Raw genomic sequence first — 25,135 nt, 5'->3', positions numbered from 1 at the left:
GGCGGCGGCACATAGACCTTCAGTGCGACGGCGTGCAAGTGTCGCGACACCCCACAATACCGTAGAAATCGGCCAGGTAATACAATTATTAGCACTCTCTCGACTTGATTCAATAAACAGGATCGTAAACGAGTTCTTTATTGTGGCTCCTCCGATGCTGCGCGCAATCCCGGATCGCTTGCTGATACATATAAGAGGACATACGTACATATTCGGTCGCATGCATTATATACGCGTCCTTTCAAAGAGACCCTCGGCGACGGAACTCTTCTCTAGACCAGATGCCGGTAGCTTTCACAAGTTCCTGTAGGGTCGCCTAAAATCAGCTGCTAAAGCCGAAAATCAATATAGACGCACCGTACGAAATTAGCAGCTTTTGAGCATTCAAAACGATATCAATCATGGCGAGTTTCCTTTAATGACCACAGTAATAGCTCAAGTACACGCTTATCACGATGCTCGGGTGAATTAATCAGGGAGGGAATTTGCTGACGAGGAGCCATTCATCAAGAGCTTTCGCTTGGGTGCTGGATGCCCGTCGGCCGTGCAGACGCTGCGCATCGTGAACCACACAGACAGCGCTGCTGGGAACTCGGGGTAAAATAATGTACCCTCCGTGCACATGCAATATGGGAATGCTCGTGTTTAGCCAAGGAATGGGCGTGATTTGGCATCATATTCGCGGCTGATGGATGCGCGCAGCACAAATGCCGGCTGGCATTTAGCGGAATTATCTTTTGCTTTGTTTCTAACCTCTAGGCGAAAGGTGTCTGCCGTGCTCGGCTCGGCAATTTTTATTATGATGTTCGGCCGCTCGGTAATGTGCCGTGTTCATGCGCGTATGTGATATTAAAATTGCATACCGCTCCATGACTGACACGTGAGCCAGGCAAATGAATATTTTCTCGGCCTTCGTCTCTCGCTCGCTGCCTCGCCAGACGGGCTTGTCTGATTCATCCGCGAACCGATTTTCGAGTGTGGTGTGCGGTCGGCTGGAAACGCAACAAAACTTGCATATACAGATGGAGTATCTCGAAAAATACTCGGACATCAATTCTCCTTGTGGATATTATTTTATTATCGTGCCAATATTGCCTGAAATTGTCTTGTTGAATTTTTCTGCCACATAAATCAAGACAACTTTTTCTCGCAATAAATATTTTTACAACATTTGTCGTTGGAGGAGACTTGGAAATTGGATTAAGTCTCTTATGATCCCATATTCTTGTAAAACGTCTTGTTAACTGTTACATTAATTAAAAAAATCATCCAAATTGAGTTCCGAAAGTGCTCTTATTAACAACACGGATGCCACTTTAGATATTTTAAAAGCTACTTTAAAATGCTGACATAAGACGCGAGCGACGCTGGTACCATAATCATAAATCCAAGCCGCAGAACCGTTCAGACAATTCCCAGCTATTCGCGGATTTTCGCGAGACCGCGGGCGGCTTTTTGAACCGTGCGAGGACACATTAACACCTCAGCAATTCAACGATTCCGTTAAGCTCAGAAGCCATTTTGCTCCATTTCATCAGCACAAAGGCGAATCCTGCAATCCACGACGGAAAATTACCTAATGCAAAACAAGTATTTTACTATATAAAAATAATGCAAAAATCCGGCATTACATGAGAGCAATTTAGAGAAAAATAGTAATTCCGCTGAGAAATGCAGCTCGCCGGGAGCGTCCGTCGCGCGCAATTACCGCATAAAAATGAGCGAACTCGCCGGCTGACTGGCTAATTTGTGCATAATTTTAATAAGCAGGCGCATATTTCGATTGGCTGCGGTGGGCACCTCCCCTGGGAGCACGTGGGAAGCGAGTTGGCAGTCGGCGGGCGCCGCAATTAAAACAAAGGAGAAGCAGAGTAATTGCTCGCGCTCGCTGCTGCAGTGGCTCTGCCAAAGCTATATAGTAGTTGCACCGCTAATTGCACCTGTCGGTCGGGCCAATAACAAAGACGGCATTGTATGCGCCGGCAGCGTCGAAGGAAAACTCCTCCCCGAATGCAAATGAGCCGGCACGACGACACGATCGATAAATTTGAGTGTGATGTCCACTTAATACGGCCCGATAAATTAACGCCATATTTTTATTACGCCTCGTAAAAATATGATATTCTAATCCGAAGCGATGTAAGGTGTCAATGTGACGCATAAATTTGGGTGGAACCGACCGAAAAATGGCAGTAAATTCCGATTAAAAACGTTAGCCGAAGTGGCCTCATGCGAATTCCGGCGCGCAGCTGGACGCCGAGATGTTTCTAAAAACATTCCGGATTTGTCACCCGACCAAAAATCATTTCGAATTTATGGCACTCGAAATGTGAAGTTTCGGCTCTTTGCCCTCGGCTCGAATTTCGTCATGCACGCTAAAAGTTTGGAAAGTTGTTAATTTCAGTGACAAAGTGGCTCGCGCGCGAGGAGCTTTATTCTCACACGCTGAGCCGTTCACTTCCAATTACGGGCAAAGGTCAAGTTTCTCCCAACGCTGGGTCAAACGGCTGTAAAATCGAAAGTAGTGTACGCCAAAAGCAAATAATAAATTATTGAAATTCGCGTGGATCGAGAGGCTCCGTTGATTGTGAGCTTCAATTAGTACATAGCTCCGCTTTATTTATTTATTTACTTTGCCGTCGCAAGCAGTCGTGACTAAGGAGACAGCTCTGGGCTACGGATGGACTTGTAAAAGTTGGTTTCGAAAATCGAGGGAAAAATAAAATGGCTCTTGCTCTGCTGCAGCGTTAATGACGTGTACACGACACAGCGAGGATAATAAAAATATGGCGCGATCGCTGAAAAATTCAACAGGAAGCTGGCCATAGGCAGAAATTGAGCGTGATTAAAATTCTTTAGGCTGGTAGGCTGGTAGATGAGGCGCCAATAATTAAGGCACGGGAAATACTTCACCACACGGTATACCTTTAGAACAGTACAGACAAGAATTCTGCCAAGCTTACAGCTCTGTCTTTACTTTATTTTGAGAGCATAGCATCTGAGTTATCAATATTGCTAAAAATTATTATGATTGAATGATCAAGGAAAAACAGATCATTTTCGATAATTGTGATTCCTTTTTTGCTTAAAAAAACACATGCTAGGGACCAGTCAACGCTCTCATTTTGTTGATTGACAAGAAAATATTTAGAGATGTTGAGCCTCTCGGTCACGCATTTATGACGATGAAAATCAGATGCTGCGGTGATGCAGCAGTGAAATATTCGAGTCTGGAGGCTCTGAAACGTTTTCCCCATAAACACTATCATTTCCGCGCACAATGAGCGGTGCTTCTCCACGATAATTCCACAAAATTTCCCTTGGGGTGCTCTCGCTAGAAATTTTTACTGTTATCCACCTGAGCCACAGTTGATCAAACGATCCGATTAGAAATTTCTCTCTTGGTTGACTTCTGAATCTGAACGCCGGGTGACATTGTCGAATTTCCGCCGAAGCGGGGCATTCACCCGAGGCGCGCCGCCGGTTTTCCTCGCGCATTCCTCGCGGAATTCCTAGCCAATTAGCGATGCCGAGGCGGCCGGATTTTTGCCGACCGACGCCTGGTCCGCTTTTTCTCGGCCGCCCAATCGCACGGATGGGGGTTCAATTTGTTCAACCACCTATTAGTCCGGATGCCACACAGAGCGGCTGTTTGAATAATGCGAGCAATGCTCATGGACAATAAATAATTTCGCCCATCTGCCGGGCGTGCACGGTGAAAAAAGCTTTTCAGCCGTGCGTGCCTTGCAGTTTTATGGCCATAAATATAAATGTACATTCCCCGGATCAATGTATATATGCTCGGGCCGTGAAACATTGTGAGCCTTTGTTAAAAATGGTCGGTTGTTTCAGAAGAAAATTTCAAAGTGCAGCCAATGAACGGATTAAAACGCATATTTGCGGTTTTCATGAACACTTCAGAGAGCGATCACCCTGATGCCACCAATGAATCATAATATTAAGAAACTATTTAATCTTTCAGCTCTCCTGAATGACTGATTTAAAATTTGTTTAACGAGCTACTACTTGTGCGCATTTGATGGCTATTTAGGCAAAACATATGTTCCCCGTAAACATATTTTTTCTATGCAAGCGTCAAGATCGATAAAATACTAGTTTTGTTCGAGCCAAGGAAAAATATTTCGATCGGTTTCATAAACTCCTCTGCAACGGGTCTTTAGCAGCAAGTGTCTAGCTTTGTTGGAAATAGCTTGCAGATTACTATCGAAATTAGCTCATTGTTTCAAAGCAGGATTGAGCAAATTTTTGAACCGACGATAAACCATTTTCACATCCTGTGTTCGGCTCTGCGCATCTGGCTTGCTTGGAACTGGATTTTTACAGTGAGGCAGCGCGAGCAAAATTATTTCCACCGCCGTGAATCGTAAATTTATCAATAAATTGACAATTTTACGGCACGAACTTTCAAAATAAACGCTGCGGCTACAAATTTGAGGCTGGAAAAGGCTTAACGGCCGGCATTCTTTATGGCTGGCCAGCAGGGTAATTGAATTTTGCGTCTGATCGACAGTGCGATAGGCATCGCGCAAATATAGCTGGCACAAAGTGTTGCGAAACTTTTCGCACACGCTCATTGATTTTCGGCCAGGCGGTCATCGCAGCTCTTCTGCACGTGACCGCGTCTATCTCTCGCGTTGAAAAAGGCTAATGTCTAAATTGTAGGTTGCAAATGCAGCTCGCTTTGGGTTTTATGTGGCATTGTGTGCTGCTCTTGTTATTAGCGCGAGGTGCCGCGCCGCGCAAATGACAGTAAAAACTATTTGCGCCGGCCTATAGCATTATTGCGCGCGCGGCCTTTTGTTTCTCACACCGCGAGAGATCAGCTAATGGAGCCACTTCGCGGCAAAAACGTGCGAAAATACCGCACTCGGCGTTTTTCCTATTTGCAGCACTCATACTTCCTGTTGTGTTTGCAAATTTTTGCCATTGTCATTCTCTATTTTATTAACTAGAGGGCTCCAAATATGCAGTGCTGCAATGAAACTCAGTGTTAACAACCTCATTCTTAAGAGAGATAAAAAAAATCCACTAGGTTTGGAATATGTATCATCAGAGCACTTTGATTCTTATTTTAACCAAATCCTTATTAATTACTCGTTGCATTTTTACTCACATTATAAGTGGAAAGCAGTAAAAATCCCACTAAAAGGTATAAGGAAAGCAGCGCACTTGGCGAATGATATCGCGAGAAGCATCATGAATCGCGCAAAAAGCGTCAGCCGACGTTTTTACAGCTCTTTGGATTTGCAGCAGAATCCACCCAAACGGGTATATAAATTCAGTTATTAGCGTGTTCGCCCTTTGACGCACTCTGACTACCTCGTGAAATTGCCGGGGATCGTGCTGCTGAAGATAATTTTGTGCAGAAGCACGCGCGCTGCACTGGCCATCGAACTACGTAGTACGGGCTGCGTAGCTCTCACAATCGCCGGCACAGTTCCCGAGATTTTTATCCAATTATCTGCCGGCGTGCCAGTGGAATGCCGAGCTTTTTAATTGTATTCTACCACTGTAATTAAAGAAAGCCACGACCGGATAACACATTATGACGCGGAAAAAACGTTTATCCGAGTGACACTTTTGATCTCTCCAGGTCGCGCGGCGGCTGAGAACTGTTTTCCATGGAAATTAATTGCAATTAATCAACTGCGAATCAACGAACTGCATGAATGGCGAAAAAAGCTCTGATATTATCCTATCCGTAAGTCCTTGAACTGCCCAGCAGCATCAATTAAGTGTTACATGCGCGGTGGCAATGGCGATCCATAAATAATTTTATTTTAATCTCGCTACTGAGCTTGCTGCATTAATATTGAGTCATCATTAACAGCATTGCAATCGTAAACTGCTCACTCTGCTCGTGCGAAGAGACGCGCATTTGGTGCAGAAAACCACACTGAACAACTTTCCGAGCACAAACGCGCTTGGGGTCGCAGCTCGTCAGATTGGAATGCCGTATAAAAAAGGTAAACCTCCCCCACAGAGGTGAAGAAAGAGAACTCACCCCTCATTTTCGAGGGATTACTGGGATTCGCAATATATTTTACTTCCAAGCTACGTTTGACACGACACACTCGCTTTTGTTCGATATCCACTATACCTGCGCTGTAAATGCACGTGCGTCCCCTAAACCTTATAGATGATTGTGGGTTCCTATAGATATAATCGGAAACCAAGATGAAAAATATCACCACAAAGACATTTTTCCGTCCATTTTAAGCTTTATATGACCCTGTCGCATTAGTTTTTGTTGGTGAAAAATATCGACAGCTAAAACTACTGTCTATTAAAAAAGCTGAAATTTTGTACCTAAACATTAAAATGAGGCAATTGCATTTGGTTAATTTTATTTTAAACAGCATTCGTTAGTTAATTCATGAAAAGTGTTATCAAACGGCTGGGGACTTGAACTGCTGCATAATAGCGGCAAGCAGTGGTTCATCAATATGCAATATTCCAACAGCACCCGTGTTTATTGAACACACTTATTTAATGCACTCTCCCACGTGTTAATTATGCAATTAACCACTCGTCTTGATTGGCGTCCGCATTGGCATAATTGTCAACAAGAATGGCATCGGCGGCGCATTTGCTCCATTGGTCAGCACCACATGCCCAACTACTGTCGCATTTCAAAAGGAATAAACCTCCTGGTAGGCAGGTGCAGTCTCTGCTGCAGAGGCGCAGCTTGCGCGATTGAGAAATAAATTTTCTGGCTGCCATTCAAGGGGCAAAAGAAGTGCAACGCGCGCGAGAGTGTCTTTATGTAGGTACATCTCATAAAGTAATTTTAATTGCACGCCTGCGTTATTTATTTCACATTCCCTACTGCTGCTGCGTTGCTCGGGATCAATTAAAAAAGGCAAAAGTTGAAATCAATCACCGGTCAGTAGTATTATTTATTGATCGATGGCTTCTGCAGATTATTAGTCAGCGAGTATAATATGTAAGCAAGTGCACAGCGGAAAGCTGCTTTGGTATCGGGTTATATGCATTATACTGACTTTTCAGTGTGAGAGATGGAAGATGGTCGCCGCAAGTCATGCATCGAACGGAATCTCACAATCGATGCATTTTTTGGAAAAGAAACTCCGCCGGTTTTGATTTCTCTTCTCGGATGATGGCGGATAATTTATCATTAAAGTTGATGATATAAGACACCGTTGGTATATATAGGCTACCCTTATTATATAAAAAAAGAATTTCTCGGATGTCACTCTGTTTCTCTTGCGGATCTGACGAACGGAGACGGAGATGCTATTAAATGTAACGCCTTCCAATAAGAAATGGTCCGAGCCGCGACAGATGAAATCTCGGCGTGATGAATTATCATAGGCCACGTTGCCAATTCTTTTTCTTTGTCACTCACTCCGCTCTGCCCTCGAGTATGCAAAAAAGCTGCTCGCCTGTGGACTGACTGAGTTGCAAAAAGATGAATAATTGATTGTGAATAGATAAGAATTATAAATAACAAGTGGTCAGAGCGGCTGACAGGAGCATAGAGATAGATGGATTTGATTGAAGCCAATGGCAGATATTTATGAGCCATCACTTGGAAATATCATTAGACGAGCAAACAAAGGGCATGCCTCGCACCGTGTGGCTCAAAATTATTCACGTTCACTTCAAAAAGCTCCGACGACAAAGGAGCTAGAGCTTTAGAAAATATGATAAGTAAATCGATACCAACTTTTTGATTTTCGCTGATGTAGACAATGAAAACAAGGTACTATGAAAAAAAATACATTGGTCGTGTATATAAAGTTGCTTTTCCAGTTGTCAGCGCAGATCAAGGCATTTCCGTGGAAGATTTATTTCCTGGATTTGAATGAAGCAGCGGAAAGCGTTTCAGCTGCTGGCTTTGTATTGCACAGTCCAGTCAGGAAACTGGGAATGCTGTTAAGGTTGCATCCAAACTGCTCCAAATTCAAAGTTAGAAGTAAAAATGTCAACAGACACCCGCCGATGAACACCCCTACTGGCTTAAAAAATTCTCGATTCACACTGACACTTACAAATATTTCTCATTTACACATTCAGATGGCGAAATAATACAGTTGACAGAAAAATTTCCGCATCAATATAGTTATCCAACTACTCGTTACAATTTCATCAAATATACCCGGACAAAGCGCATAAACTCCGTTTTAATTTTGGTCTGATGACTATAGTTTGAAGGGCCCAAATTTCTCCCTTTCAAGGTAGATCTGTCATATCAACATTGAAATGTCTACCATGGCTGACTTTTTTCTTATCAGCCCGTGTATCAAAGGGGGTTTCGAGTTCTTCGACCAGCCGGCCGGCCGACCGAGTCAGAGTCAGCGAGCGAACGAACCAACAGCAACTCAACTCGTTCTCTCAGTCAGAGAAGACCTCCCGTCGGCTTACTTCAGGTTCCCATCCAAGGAGAATCACGCATCATAAACATAGCAAGATTAAATAAAAAATGAACGCATCCAGCCCATACTATTTCTCAGTGCTGGCTCTCTCTCTCTCTCTCTCTCTCTCTCTCTCTCTCTCTCTCTCTCTCTCTCTCTCTCTCTCTCTCTCTCTCTCTCTCTCTCTCTCTCTCTCTCTCTCTCTCTCTCTCTCTCTCACACACACACACACACACACACACACACACACACACACACACACACACACACACACACACACACACACACACACACACACACACACACACACACACACACACACACACACACACACACACACACACACACACACACACACACACACACACACACACACACACACACACACACACACACACACACACACACACACACACACACACACACACACACACACACACACACACACACACACACACACACACACACACACACACACACACACACACACACACACACACACACACACACACACACACACACACACACACACACACACACACACACACACACACACACACACACACACACACACACACACACACACACACACACACACACACACACACACACACACACACACACACACACACACACACACACACACACACACACACACACACACACACACACACACACACACACACACACACACACACACACACACACACACACACACACACACACACACACACACACACACACACACACACACACACACACACACACACACACACACACACACACACACACACACACACACACACACACACACACACACACACACACACACACACACACACACACACACACACACACACACACACACACACACACACACACACACACACACACACACACACACACACACACACACACACACACACACACACACACACACACACACACACACACACACACACACACACACACACACACACACACACACACACACACACACACACACACACACACACACACACACACACACACACACACACACACACACACACACACACACACACACACACACACACACACACACACACACACACACACACACACACACACACACACACACACACACACACACACACACACACACACACACACACACACACACACACACACACACACACACACACACACCCACACACACACACACACACACACACACACACACACACACACACACACACACACACACACACACACACACACACACACACACACACACACACACACACACACACACACACACACACACACACACACACACACACACACACACACACACACACACACACACACACACACACACACACACACACACACACACACACACACACACACACACACACACACACACACACACACACACACACACACACACACACACACACACACACACACACACACACACACACACACACACACACACACACACACACACACACACACACACACACACACACACACACACACACACACACACACACACACACACACACACACACACACACACACACACACACACACACACACACACACACACACACACACACACACACACACACACACACACACACACACACACACACACACACACACACACACACACACACACACACACACACACACACACACACACACACACACACACACACACACACACACACACACACACACACACACACACACACACACACACACACACACACACACACACACACACACACACACACACACACACACACACACACACACACACACACACACACACACACACACACACACACACACACACACACACACACACACACACACACACACACACACACACACACACACACACACACACACACACACACACACACACACACACACACACACACACACACACACACACACACACACACACACACACACACACACACACACACACACACACACACACACACACACACACACACACACACACACACACACACACACACACACACTGCTTGGTAATTAATAACGACCAAAAACACAAGGAATATTATAATAAATGCATCCACATAAATCTCTGGCCCGTCGTTTTTCCTTTGCCTACGATGCCCCCCACCGCCATTTTTCCTAGCTTTGTTTGTGCACTTGAAGTGTCGGCCAGAGAGGTTTTGCTTGTTGTGACAACATTTTTAGGATAATCATAAAAAGCGGCTTTGTTGGAAGAAATAAAACGCAAGCTGTACGATGTCAAATGCGAGCAGCGTGGTTCTCTCTATTTTGGGTTTACGACTATGTTAAGAGAGCGGGCAGAAATTGTAAAAGTAATGGTTGCTTTTTTATTTTATTTTCCCTTTTTGTTCAGGGCATAAATTATCTTGTGAAATCAGGAAACATAATCTGAGAGAGCGCATTGAGGAGAGCAAAATAATACTGCATAGGTGATTAGAAAAGGTCAAAAGGAACAAAAGTGACGTTGCAGTACCTTAATAAAACGAGCCTAAAAGCCATCAACCGTTGCCAACTTTTAAAGTTTCATTTAATAATTTTTTACAAGGTGACCGACGAATGTTTCAATTTGCTTTGTTGTAAAATGTCAAGAAAGTAGTAATTTTATTTACCAAAAGAAGCATGTTCTTCTTTTATTTAACAATTTGTATTGCATTCGTTAAGCGCATACTTCATCACCACAATTTCGGGTAATTGATTGATTGCATAGAAACCATTATAATGTTCAATGCGTTCATTGCTAATAATTTTAACTCGCTGAAAAACTCGTTGACACTATCTCTGTTACTCCTCATAGTTGCAAATTTTCTACTTTATTGTCAATGAAATATTAGTCTAAAGGTAAGCTAAGAACAGGTGAATTGGTTGAAAAATCATGTAGTACACTTTATACCGATCAATAATATTACACAGTTATCTCCTCACGATTCGCAAAGCGTTGAGCCCACCTGCTGCATGTGGACCAATACACATTTTCTAAGCAAAACCCCCTTCAGCACGACTTCCTTCAGCACCGAATTAAAAAATAATAAATCATGCGGCCGCGCGCTCTCACGACGACGGACGGATAATGAGCAAACAAGGCGACCAGCCGCAGCCAGCCAGTGAACGGCAGACTGGAAACTTATTAAAAGCCAGCGAAACACAAAGCCGATTATCGGCAAGAAGTGCATTTTCGAATACATTTTCTTTCCAAACACCGTTCCGTCATAATTCACTGCTTGCACAGGCCGTGCATTTAATAACGTCTTGCGCTAAGTGCATCGCGTAACCTCTGGCACACGACATAATTGCGTTTTGGCTAGGATGTGTATTTTTACAATCGTCCGTTTTTCACTACTCGCTCGCAGCGATCTGTGTTTCGCCATCAAATTAGCCGTACTAAATCAAACAGCCGGCGAAAAGAGCTGCGCGAGTGTCCACGATTCGCCGCCGCGATAAATCATCGATCGTGGCTGGTGGCTTTATGCACGGGAAGCGAGTGACACTTCGGTGTGGGCAGGCGAATCACCTCTTTGAAGGTAATTGAACAAAACGATTTTTCTGCGCAGCTCCCACGCTCGACTTAGTGGACTTTGCGGTACAGCGATAAAGTGTACAGATGGACGGAATTTCGGCGCAAAGTGCTGCGTTACTAGACGGCTTCAAGAGCATGTAAAAGGCGCAAAAGATTGAGTATTTCACCAATTAGCAGGCCGATCGTTTTTCTTGAGAAGCGGCAAACATTGATCGTTTCCAGCCAGGCTCAACGCACAATTTAATAACTTAATAATACCTCATCACATTTTACACGTAAAAATCAGGAGTAGCCTTACAATTATAAAAATACCCGTACTTATGTGTATTTCAAGTCGGTACATCCTCCAATAATGCGCGATAAAATTACTTGTCAAGAAATAAAACGACAATTTGGGAAGTATCTAAAATAATTTAGTTACGGATTTATTACTCCCTTATCTTTGAAATCATAAATGCAAGCTCAGCATCAAGCTCAGAGAACAAAATTGCTAACCAAAGCAGAGGACACGGACGTGGGAACAGCATCGTTGGCAGCCACAAATAAATTATGAAAAAGTGCCTACTCAGGCACCATGCCACACATGAAGCTCGAAGAATTTTGGAGCAAATGTAAAATCTCATCCGCGTGGTGTTTGCTCAGTCAGGAGCATCCCTTGTCACTCAGTCAGCGGTTTCTTGCGCTCAGCTCACTCGACATCAGCACGGGTCCATGAGTGTGAGAGGAGCTCTTGCCGAGGCGTGGAAAAAGAATGACCATCAGATTGGAGTATCAAAGAAGCCAAAATGCTAGTAGAGGGTATTATGTGTGTACTGCAGAGAGAACAGTTCCTCTTCTCCTTTTTATGCATTCTCGCGATCACAACAAAAGAGCGCGCGGAGGAAAGAATTACACTACACAGCGTCCCATCCTGCGTGCTTCTTTTCAGAGAGTGCCTCTCCGCTTCAGGTGTCTGGCCGTGAAATCTCATTGTGTCCATCAGCCAGCCAGCAAGCACTCCGCCATAATAACAAAGGATGCGGCAACCAATTCCAGCACTGCGGCTCCGACAGTTGGAATAAAACGCGCTGCTTTTTCACCGCACCAACTTTCTGACGCCCAGAACCACCACTATTGATAGATCAGAGATGCACTAGCCGGACGATTTCACAGACTGGTCATTTAATGGGATTCGCTTTGCTTTTTGCCGGTAAAAACGGTCCATTTTCAATGGGCTAGAAACCCTGCAGTTTAAGTGCCTGGTTTTTTAAGCGAAATAATGTACATTCCGTATTTCAGCTTTCAAGCATTTTCATAATTTCATTTCTGGATTCCAAACTATTGGCATTTAACACTGATGAAAAATTTTCATTTGATTTATAAAATTTTTATATTTTATATTTCTACATGAAAAGGAAAACAACGCAATCTGCTCGACTTGCTAAATGTAAATAAAATATACAGCACCTTAATAAAGTTCCACCGACTTAATTCTTGTTTCGCGATCGCAATTTCGGCTCACGTCCGTCAGCCATATTCCGCGAATATCAACCGAAAAGGCAGCCGTGCGAGTACTGACTTTTGAAATAAGAAGGAGATAGATGATGATGGCGAGGATAATTCGTGACTATATGGAGATTACCTCTCTCTCCGTCCGCATATATACATGTGCATTAAAGGCAGGAATCCCGCGCGTCTCTTTTTGATGCGAGTGTGTGTCTGACCGTCTGCTGAAACACATTTGAGAGATGATCAAAATGCAGAAGAAAAGTTAAAAGTCTCTCCCACAACGTTTCAAGGTTTTCCGCGCGCCACACAATGGATTTGTATTATTTTGTTCCACGTTATTTATTTGTGACACCTAGATGGATGGTAATTGCTCAATTTTTATATGCGCTCAGCGCCATATAGGTGAGGCGCGAGATAAACAATAAAATTGCCTGTAATCAAGCGGCTGATCACATCTGCGTGTTGATTCCGAGCGAAATTAGTCGTGCGTCGAAACGTGCACAACACGGCGCAGCAGACGAATCAGGAATTTGTAAAAAAGGCACAATCAAGCTGTCTGGAATCAGCACGCCAATCCCGAGAACTTTTCTCACTTTTTTGCTAATAGTGACTCAAATCATCTTATTTCATGTTGATATGGGAAAAACGTCAGTTCGTCCATCCAACGAAAGTTCTACGCGAAAAAATCTTGAATTACTCGAATGAAGTTTTGCTAATTTCTGATTAGTTACACAATGATGCAGAATTTAAGAAGAAGAAGAAGAAAGCTTGACTATGAGTTTTAAGTTTTCTGTAGAAGAAAATAAAATTTATTTAAATATTTTGATGTTCATTTGTCAGCTGCAAACATTTCTTTTCTAACGTTCTTGTTCTAATTATGTTTCAGGTGAGTTCAGTTCAGTCTACTGCAAGTTCATTATCGCGTCCTTCTCAGAACAGTGGTTGGCTAGCCGTTTGATACAGTCGTGGTGAGTCAGAAAAGGTTTAATTTCGGTGCTCAACAATGAGAGGCAGGTGAAGCAAGACTTTTACGCGGAGCCCGAGGAGCCTCCTGTGTTACCTGATTTTTTATGCCGGTCAGGTCAATAAAAACTTTTTCACTCTCCTGCTCTTGGAGCACCCTGCATATACACAATGGCTGGAAGAAAGAATGTTCTCTCCTTGAGGCCTTCATGAATAATATTTTCCTTCCATTCCACACCCATATAAATATTACAAACGCCGGCCCCAAGAATATCATAAGAAATACACAGCAGAACACGCGGCTTAGAAAGAGAGAGAAAACGTTGAAATCTCGTTTCCCCGAGCCTGTGGTTGTATAATATTGTTATTACCCGCGATCATTATGGACGAGCACAATGTCTTTTACGACCGGTGAAAAATCGTAATAACATTTAAAGGAAGGTGCATGGCCGCCCACGCGAGCCGGCCCAGGAAGATTTCCTCCCGAAGCACGATGTGCGCGTAATTGGCGCCAGCGTAATTCACGCCTATCAATTTCCAGCGGAGGAAATGACGATTAAATTGTTTGGATAGCAGCAGCGTGTTATTATCCGAAAGCAGCGAGCTGCTCGCTCCTGAATTGCCGCCGCCGCGAAAAGGAAAATGAAAAACGCCTCGGAATTTATGTTTCTGCTCTCGGCCGAGCGTAATTAATCGCCCCGCGAGGCAGGTCCCTTCTATCGAAATTCGCCTTTCGCAACAATGCGGATTTTATATCGCCACACCAAATCTAATTGCGGGACAGAATTTCTCGTCGTTGATCTGTCGCCAGGGTGGAGTAGCGTAGTCAAACACGTGTCACTTACTGATTCTTAAGTGTTCGTTGATCCATTATAATTTATTTAAAATGATTTTTTTAAAATTTGTATTCTCTTTGTAAGATTTAAGTAATAAGTCTCAAATTGATACCTATAAAAGAACAAGCCAGTAATAATAAAAGTATTTGCGGGAAGAGGTTTTTGCAAGTAAATTTGTGACTACGAAATGTGACCATATTTTATGCTGCACTTTCTCTGTCCGGCATAATACAGTCCACTTCAACACGAAATATAGTCTAATGTTTAAAAATGTCCTTCTTAACAATTTTTCTCTTTAATGGGTTTAAAACGAAAGTATACAAACTATAGTTACATTCTATAACCAATTTCGTATTTTAAATCATGAGCAACAATCAACAATGTTAATTAACAAGGCAGATATACATAGTTGCTTGAAAGTAACGATAACTTAAACTGTGTGTTTTTTATCACATTTTATTTTGTATTCATATATACCGTGATATTAAATTTCTAACGTATGTAGCAATTAGCATCAATATTCAGTTTTGTTGTATGCAATTAAAATTTGCTTATTTGATTATTACAACAATAATAGATAAATGTATAGGCATGCGAGCTGTAATTATATTAATTTAGTCTGCGAGAGTGACTAGAATGCGCAAGCCTTTCTACTTGTCGCTTAAATTTTTTGCAGCGAGTGGACGATAAATCATGGTAAGAAGGCGGAATAATGGTGAGCCGAGGAAAGGAACCGACAAGTCAATGTGTTTACAAAAGAATTTACCACGCAACGCCGCGTCCAGAATCACAGAGCATGCAGTAATGAAATTAATTAAAACGGAGCCGCTCCTCCGCCCCGTCCTGTTTCTTCCATCTCTGCTCGCAAGCGAGTCACTCTGTGCAACGTTAGGCCAATGCGGGAAGAATTTATTATTATTTATAAATAATAAAAACGACGCAGCACACATCATCGAGCTTGTTAAATTTCAGCCGCTTTCCCACAAATCGCAGCAAAAAGCGCATCAACTCTCTTTCCCCCTTTAATAACGCTCTCATCAGCGTGTGTTATTATTACGGCTATAATGTTGCAATATTTATTGTAACAGCATGCAACCTTATAATGAGACTTCTGAACTCGACACTCGGGTGATAAAATTGCTTGCTGGATGAGACTTGTCTGGTAATAAGCGAGAGATGGAAATTTCGCTTTATGGTTTACACGCGGAGAGCAATGCCGGGCTTGCAAAAATATGTATGCCATCTTTATTGTTGTAACCGCATGATGCTCAAATTAATTAATACGCGCAAAACAAGTGCAACACGTTCATGCTTGCAGCTAGTGTACGTCAGTTATATGAATTAATATAAATAGCAACAAATCTTCGACTGGATGATAAAAATGAGGAGTAGAATTCCAATTAAACTGCGCCACTCATTCCTCGATTTCAGGAAAAAGCCCTTGTAAACGAAGGTCAGTCGCATTTATCAAAGAAGCACGAGATTAATTATAAGCAAATACAATTCAAACCACGATAAAAGTGTGGCGTCGTGTACCCTTGAATTGGGTTCACAAAGAATTTCCTGCCGCCCCGCCTGTGACAAATCTGGCCGAGCTGCAATTCAGCAGCTTCCAGCTCACACTCATTTTCCCTTTCTGGCTCGTCTGCTGCTTAGCGCGCTCGAATGATACGAATTGGCAAACACCTCGTAAGTCAGTGGTACCGCAGCATTGCCAAGGCCACGGCTGAAAAATAAAGAGCCTTGTTGGTCCCAGCGGGAGGCCAATTCTTTCTGCGAAACGAGGGGAGAGGACCAAATGGGGTTTCGCAACGCTCCACGCCGAAAATCATGTGTATATATAATAAAAAATATATACACACAGCGAACATCGGGTCGCGAGAATACCTGAGAGTTTTCTCGCTTTTTTTCTGTCGCTCGCTGCAATTAAAATAAATAATGCATGCTCCGGAATGTGCACCTGACAATGAGCTTGAGTACCTCGAGGTACAGTGCAGCACTTAATACAGCCGCACGCTACCCCCGAGCGGCGCAAATTGCATGCAGAGTGCGTGCACGCGGCTCGCGGGGAGGAATTCATTTCATTCGAGCAGTGCATTCGGAAATGAGACTCACGATTTTATGCAAATCTGGCCGAGAAATGAACTTGGCTGGACGAATTTTTGCGTTTGCTGTTGATTTTGACAAATTAATTGCCTTTTATCCTTTTATAACACACTAAAAATGGATTCTCGTTGCTCTTGAAAATTTCGAGATGATTGAAATACCTATAACAGAAACGATCTTCTCAAGCTTCAAACCAAAACGTTTTTCATTTCAAAGCCGTCATGCTGCTCACCAAAGTAGTTTGCCATCTGATTAGTCAACGCTGTGCAAAGCAAAAATCCAGCCTGGCAAGACGTTTTATTTGTCTGTGCTGAGTATGTGTGCGTACAATTGCCGACTGATTAGCATTTAAATTATCTGGCCGTGTAGGTGCTCAGTCAGCTCTACTCACAATTTGTGCGCGCTACAAAACGGTGCTTTTGTTAACAATATTGCTTTCGCCGCTGCTGCCAACTGCTTGCCATTTGCTTGTGTTCTCTTTCACTCGCTTTTGCCCTGAAACGCACACAAATCGGTGCTGCGCCAGAGAAACCCTGCGCCGCTTACCCAAAGGAAAAAAGATCAGACAAACGCAACTTTCATTGTATTATTCAAGTACCAATACAGTACTATATGTATGCAGCGTCGAGAGAGTGCATCGGTCTCTCACAAAGACCTGGACAAGTTTCCTATTGCGGATCGCGGTGAATGCGATCATTTTATGTTGTGTGCAGCACACACGTCGATATACGACTAACAGAGCAAGTCTTTTTCAAACATTTGAATGCAAATGCTCAATTTGTGCGTCATCCCGTAGCTGGGCATTGTCATCAATGCTGCCTTGAAAATCTCAATTATGCTTTTATAGACCGTTGCATTGTGGAATGCGCCAAATTTGCATAAAAGCGAAAGCATTTAAGTTCCACGATGAAGTGTCAGAGTTAAATTCCAAATTGTTTATTCCTTTGAGTTCCTCTAGCTGTTGTAATCTCTGGTTTTAATAATTCACAGAATTGACGTCAGAGTCACAAAAAATCATTAGGTCCAGAACAATAGAAACATTGGTCAACCCGAAAACACGAAAGTTTTAAAAGTTGCACACAGGAAATGCGTGTCAAATTTTGTTTCGGATGGACCAACGCGGCCCAGTTTGTTGTCGCGCAGCAAGCCTTTGTATAACTGGAAATTTGAAAATGTTTCTCACACATAAAGTGCTCATAAATTTCACAATTGTTGCTATTTTACTTGGTAACCATGTGAGTAAATCATGATTTAACTATTATAACCATTCCTTCTCATTTAACGGATTTTCAATAGCTGAACGTTGAATCTAGAAGTGCTGCTGGCAAAAAAGGTTACTTAATTTCCTGACTGTTTATTTTGTATTTATTAACAAAATCTTTTAGCAATAAAACATAAATTAAAGCGCCAACATATCATCCGTTGTTGCGGAAAAATGTCTTGTACCGAGTCCTCAAGAAAAGTTAATTCAACCAGGAGTACCAAAAGTAGCAGCGTTTATTTGACCTCGGCAGGAAATACTGTAAGGCAGGCAAAAATTCCATAATTTTCTAACAAATACAAAAAAATTACTGAAATAACTTATTTCAAGGGTACTCAAAACGATAATGCAATTGTCAAAGAGGGCACAAGATTTTCTAATGGTGCAGTTGATTCCGTAACTATTGAAGTTACATCGTTTTCTAAAGAATCCAACTTCGCGACCGAAGGTATTTAATAATATAACTAAAATGTGTACCGAGAATTCATAAAAAATCATACAGAAGCATCCAATTTTGTTTCAATTGATGAAGCGGCTTCAACGTCGATAGCAGAAGACGGAGGGAATTCAATTGGTGAATCACAAACAGCCATGCCACCTACAACTCTTAATGCTTATGTGTGCAAAATAACGTTCCTATTCGACTTTCATTAAAACTTTGATATAAATATTTTCAGCCATCCGAAATCAGCAGTTTAATAGATCAAGTAGTACCAAATGGCCAAACCGAAACATTACCATTACCAGTTGGAGAAAAAACTTCCTCCATGGCAACGGATGCTATGGAACCACAAATTAGCCTTGAATTTCCTCCTTCAGTATGTGTCACTATAAAAAATGATTTTTTTCATATCCAAAGTAATTTGTATGAATCTGTTTATGTAATAGAATACTATATTGTTGGAAGTTAGAACAATAACCAAATCGATTCAAATTGCAACTTCAACCACCAAAAAACTAATTTCTACCAATGCAAACGTACAAAATGATTTTATCTCCGAATTAAAAAACTTCAATTATATTATATGCAGAAATCTCCAGTGTCAACGATTTCAACCACAAAGAGCAGTTTAACTTCAAAAGCTACACCAATGACAACAAAAGTAGGAATACTTCCAAATTTGTATCAAATATGTTATATCAATTGATCAATTTTAATTTAATTTAATTATGCAATTTGCGTCATTTGAAAAAAGTTGTCATAGTTTGGTCAGAAGTGTAATTTAAAAAAAAAATAGAATTCGTCATCGGCCACCACTTTGTCGGTCACCAAATCTGTTAAAATTTCAACCACGACCATTACAAAACCAACCACTGCTGCAGCAAAGGTCTAAATATTTTATTTGAAAATTTATCCATTAAAACCAGTCAATTTAATTAAAGATGATAACAAGTTCACCTGCACCATCGGTTTCCACCACTAAAGGCGTTTCAACTTCAAGAGCTACACAAATGACAACAAAATTAATTAAAGTGTGCTAATTTTACTTATGTTTTTCTATAGTGCACTAAAAACTTCACTCATTTTTTTTTTTTTTTTTGCTCTTTTTATCCTTGTCCGTCCGAGGACCGGGAAGGGCGCGCACTGCACTAGCACGAATGCTGAAACCCGGGTCCCAATAACACCGCGAACGGATAACATGGGCGCACCAGGCCGCACAGGGACCCAGCCCACTGAAGGGCCACTTGCCTCCGCACCGAGGACTGCATTGAAACGCTAGACATTTGTCCCGTGAAGCCAAATCACGCATGCTGGAAAGGTGCAAACCAGCAAGTAGCGAGTCGGCGCCGGTGCGCCTCCCAGCCCGTCGAGCAATTTGAGCAATTCGAGTCACTAAACTAACCACTTTTTGCCATCTCTGACATTGGGTAGCCAGTATTAGATCTCCGAACTGCTCAAATACCTCACATTGCTTTAACACTCCTGAGAGTGCCTTAACAATGCGAGCCAACGGGCTGGTATATTTCAAAGATCATTACGACAACCAAATCCACCACTCCATTGAAACCAGTTGGCACAAAGCCACGTACAACTAGTACCAAAGCGCCCAAAGTAAATTCAAAAATCTCCATTTGATCAATTCAATAACTCACGAGGCATAACTAGGTTCTCCCAAACTGTCCCTCAACATGTGAAAGAGACGTAAAAAATTATAAAAAATTTGTGTTTTGTTTTTATGTCATCTTCTTTAAACCCAGAATACACTTTTTAATCAGGATGGGTCACTCAAAGGTTGAAATATATATTTTAATATAATAATAATTTGCACATCAATACAACTCATAACTAGATCCCTTATTGCATGGATTCTGGATGGCTGTTTGCGGGAAGTTGTACATCTTTGGCAAATCTTTGGTTTGAAAAATAACTATGTTCGGATCAATAAATACAAAAAATATATAAGGTTAATTGGGAGCAAAACAACGCAATGTGCTGCAGGTTAGGCATGAAACCAATTGCCTTTGACACTGGTGCAGAGTTTGATTGTTTCCTTTCCTTAGTCAAAGGTAAGGGAACTAACCGCATAAATGGTGACGTGCTTAAATCAATTCGCATTTTAGATGGCTCTTGGAAATACAACACAATATACTGGGTTAATGCAGTCCGATCATCAATGAGCGTAAACTCCGCTTATCAGTGGTGCAGTAACAACAACAAAGTTTCTGACGCCTATTGGTCCAACAATGAGCCAAATTACGTGAAAGGCTCAGAAAATTGTGTGCAAATGAATGTGTTGCCGCCTAAAGTGAAGCTACGGGACCAGCCATGCGGTGTACTGACTCCTTTTATTTGTCAGGTTTTGGCAATATTAATCTAGAAGTTTTTGGATTCGATTTTTCAAAATTGCTTGATCTAATTAGGGTCCACCAGTCTTAAAGGCATCGTGTGAATCTCCAGAATGCCCCAAAAGTTGTGTCAAACAAGTACCAATCACAATATCTTTCAACGCATCGTGTTAATAGATTTCACAATTTTTTCTAGCCAAAACTTTACACTGATATGATAGATGACTCTGTCAGTTTCTTGACCAGTATTTTTCACAAAATCGAATACCAAGCATTGTTTTCTACTATTTATAAACTATAGATCCAGGGAAACACGGCACTTGGATTGTTTTGGAAACACGGTCGTACATGATTAGTTTCCAAAACGACATCAAAAATGTGATACGGCATTTTTAAAATGCTGAAATTTATGTTTTCTCATATTTCAATAAACTTTTAGTATGCTGACGCATACGATGCGTGTTGCGCCATTGGCTTGAAGCTTCTGAGCTTGCATCAGGACATCTTGTATGCATTTTTGGCTGAGGCTTTCCAGAGTAACACAAAAAATGTTGAAAATAGTAACATACCTTAAATGCGAACCCATTGTCAATCAAGATGCGAGCATCAGCGCTAGCTCCAAATTTTGGACTTCGGGCACCGATTCAGGTTGCAAGGGCACATATGGATATTGCGGCTCTAACCGATTACTTCGAGAGGAAGCAATGTTATTTCCCACACATGAAACTTCATAAGTTTTGCCTTAACTTTTATTCTTCTGTAGATGGGCAAGTGGGCAGCCAGATTTGAAAGATGGAGGTTGCCTGGTTGTTTCTGGTGATGGAACTTTGTCAGATGAGAGATGCAATTCAAAATTTCAATACATATGCGAAGTAATAATATCGAATGTAATAACAGAAAAGTTATAATTATTTGAATCCAATAGGGAAGAGTGCCGTCTAAAAATTTCATGGACATCATCGAAATAGAGTGCGCAAAAACTTATCGGCTAACGAGGAGTTTGATTCCTTTTATATGAATAAATCAAAGTCATAAATAATTAATTTCACAGATGACGTCAAAATGCTAATGAACTCGACGCCTGATGAGTTGAGGGAGAAATGCTTCTTAAAATGTTTTGGCGAAGGAACTGGATTGGTTAAATTGCTTTGATTAAAACTGGCCATATTTATCTGATACATATTACTTTGGATTGTTTAGTTCGTCAATGGAAAGCTCGCAGAAGAAAAACTCATGTACAATTTTCAACAAATTTCTCAAAGTGACGTGAACAAACTCATGGATATGTACTCTACTATGGATTTTTGTACTAGTGCCACGAGTAAATTTAAATGCAATATTCATGCCAATTAGTACAAGCGCAAAATTTTAAAAGAGGGAATGGACCCATGTGACAAAGCTACTGCTCTTCTAAAATGTGGCCAGGAAAATTCGCCAGATGCATTTGGTGATCTTTTGAACAGTTTGGAGACATCAATATCAGTAAAGAAACCATATCAGCATAAAATTTGATTTAAAATCTTAAAAAAAACTTACAGGAACCGGCAGTTATTCTGCCCCCACAGCAAAGTGTGTGCAAACCTAAAGTGGATTGCGATGTTGATGTAACCGCATTCAATTAATGCTAGAAATTTATTTCACAATAGATTGTTACCTTTTAGGAAAACAGGCGAAATGCATTTTTGAACGCTCCAAGTAATTTAATTTGACCTTAAGTCCCTACAAATTTTAACAGTTACATTGATTAAGCAAACGGTACAGCAATATGGATAGAGAATGGAAACTTGAAGTTGCAAAAATCTATCGCTTGTGGAAAGAATTTCCTCGCGATGTACCTCGTTTTTAAAGTATTTTGAACATAATTAAAAAAATAAGGGTTGCAATGCAATTTACAATTTTTAGGTCTCGTATAACTGGGCAAGGGAAATATGTTGTGACTTTGGACTTAGAATAGCTACCGTGGACACCAAGCAAAAATATGATTGCATGATCAGCAATAAAATCAGTATGGAAATTCTTGAACTGTGCTTTAGTAAACGTCGTCTATTAATTTTATTTCAGCAAGTGGCATTGCTGCATCTGATATTTTTGCTGTTGGTGCAACCCGAATGGGATTCCTGCAGAAACCAATTTGGTGTCATTCGAATACGCCATTTGACTTTAAATTAGGAGAAGATAATTTGTCAAACAATCCGAATGATTCAGAATATGTTATTTTCTTCAATTTTAAAAAAGCAAGTATGACTGCTGGTAACAATGCCTTTAAACCTATAATTTGCGAAGACTTCTGAATGGAATGAAATGATTATGTTTGTTTTTGGTATTAAAAGGGATCAATATTTGGAATTTATAAATCACATTGTTTTATTTGAGACCGGTAAGCAAATAGATGGGTTTTTTTCTAAAAATAAATAAACTTGACCAATTCTAAAATTTACTCAAAAACCCACGCAGTAATTGCATCGAAGATGAGATATTCAAAGCGGCGTTTAAAAGAGTTGCAAGGAGCGTCGTCCGTTTGACCGGACTCTGGGATGGCTGCAATCGTTAAAATCCTATTCAGCTGTAATTAAAAATGTATTTCAAGCTGGTGAGTGTGCGAGAGTCGGACTGTGCAAGCCAACCAGCCAGCGAGCTCCTAATCTATGAGCCACATAATAGAGCATAATTACTTTTGATATTAAATTATAGAGTGCGTTGAATGGTTGGACGGGCCAGGTATCCCGGCAGCATCCGAGAAATGAGCACCGGTAGCAAACTCGGTGTTTATAGTCGGCGTTTTACGAATCGGAGCGACGAGGAAAATCGTAAATAATCTGTCAGGATTTCTTGTAATATGTGTTTGAGGGCACACGCGTTTGTGTGGACCGGCGAGGAATGATATTGCTCTTGGAAGTCGCGGCAGCGGACCCTTTTCTGTCGAGAAAATTATTACGCTTCAAACTGCGCGTGCGTTTTTCGCTTTTGAAATAATTCCCCATTGTGTTGCTCCCGCTGACTGACGCGGACGAATTCCGCTCGTAATAATTCCCCGCAGGACTAATTTCCATCATCAAATTACATTTTTTTGATCCGCACTGTGCCGACTTTGTCATCTCATTTTCACTATTTTTTAATGAACATTAGCTGCCACGGCTGAGGCGAGGCGAATCGTGAAGCCTCCGCCGCTTTTTCCATAGACTAGATCAACCTAGAGACCTTGTGAGGAAATGCACTATAAAGAAAGCTGGCGAACCTTAAGCTTGAGCCCAATTAGAAAACAGCCTTGATTTTTAAGGAAAATTAAGATAATTATCGATGTGTAAACTGTTTAAGCTTTGCAATATTTCGCTGATATATGATTGGAAAGTGCATGTTATCAGGAGAACTTTTTGTACCCTTATGCGTTTGAATTTGAGAGCATGAAAACATACACAGATTTGCCGTTTTATGAAAGAGAACTGTATAAGTGAAGTTATTTCAGCTTTTGGAACAACAAAAATAAACTCAAGTCATCACCAAGAAATCGCGGATTTTACTTAGTGTGCTGAGTTTCACCTACGCGCATCTCACTTGGAGGCATGCATGACAGATGAATAATGCGATGCCAGAGCTTTTTCTGGCAAATTCGCATGGCAATTTTGGCGAAAAGTGGATTTTCCGCGGGCGCAAAAAGCCGGGTTCGATCCACTCAGCTGGCCGCTGCTAGGCGGCAGTGCGCGATGCAGTATAATAAAACGCTCATGCCGGCCGCATGGGATCC

At 41.8% G+C, this 25,135-nt stretch overlaps 2 protein-coding genes and 1 long non-coding RNA gene across 3 annotated transcripts in view; all 3 read left to right on the top strand.

The window, feature by feature from the left end:
- ft (cadherin-related tumor suppressor fat) overlaps positions 1-25,135 on the top strand; it is a 105,854-nt gene that overhangs the window by 33,730 nt on the left and 46,989 nt on the right. The gene's annotated exons all lie outside the window — the stretch shown is intronic.
- LOC135941198 (uncharacterized) lies at positions 19,505-20,745 on the top strand. Its single transcript, XR_010574968.1, has 3 exons — positions 19,505-20,079; positions 20,579-20,659; positions 20,714-20,745. It is a non-coding gene; the product is annotated as an uncharacterized LOC135941198 (long non-coding RNA).
- On the top strand, positions 20,825-24,637 carry LOC135940537 (uncharacterized). Its single transcript, XM_065485458.1, has 16 exons — positions 20,825-20,828; positions 20,898-20,962; positions 21,012-21,114; positions 21,169-21,404; positions 21,833-21,929; positions 21,991-22,099; positions 22,157-22,265; positions 22,319-22,391; positions 22,445-22,530; positions 22,594-22,714; positions 22,769-22,875; positions 22,932-22,997; positions 23,055-23,088; positions 23,155-23,240; positions 23,296-23,398; positions 23,455-24,637. The coding sequence occupies exons 1-16, from the start codon at positions 20,825-20,827 to the stop codon at positions 23,682-23,684; spliced, it is 1,629 nt and encodes a 542-aa protein (XP_065341530.1). The 3' UTR covers positions 23,685-24,637.

The sequence above is a fragment of the Cloeon dipterum genome, chromosome 3, assembly GCF_949628265.1.
Source record: "Cloeon dipterum chromosome 3, ieCloDipt1.1, whole genome shotgun sequence".
NCBI lineage: Eukaryota > Metazoa > Arthropoda > Insecta > Ephemeroptera > Baetidae > Cloeon > Cloeon dipterum.
Note: the sequence above shows the minus strand (reverse complement) of the source record. Positions and strands in the feature narration are given on the sequence as shown.

Coding starts and splice junctions, on each gene's coding strand:
- LOC135940537 (XM_065485458.1), top strand. Junction 20,963..21,011: donor ACATCTTTGGCAAATCTTTG/GTTTGAAAAATA, acceptor AAAATATATAAG/GTTAATTGGGAGCAAAACAA. Junction 22,876..22,931: donor GTTTGGAGACATCAATATCA/GTAAAGAAACCA, acceptor AAAAACTTACAG/GAACCGGCAGTTATTCTGCC.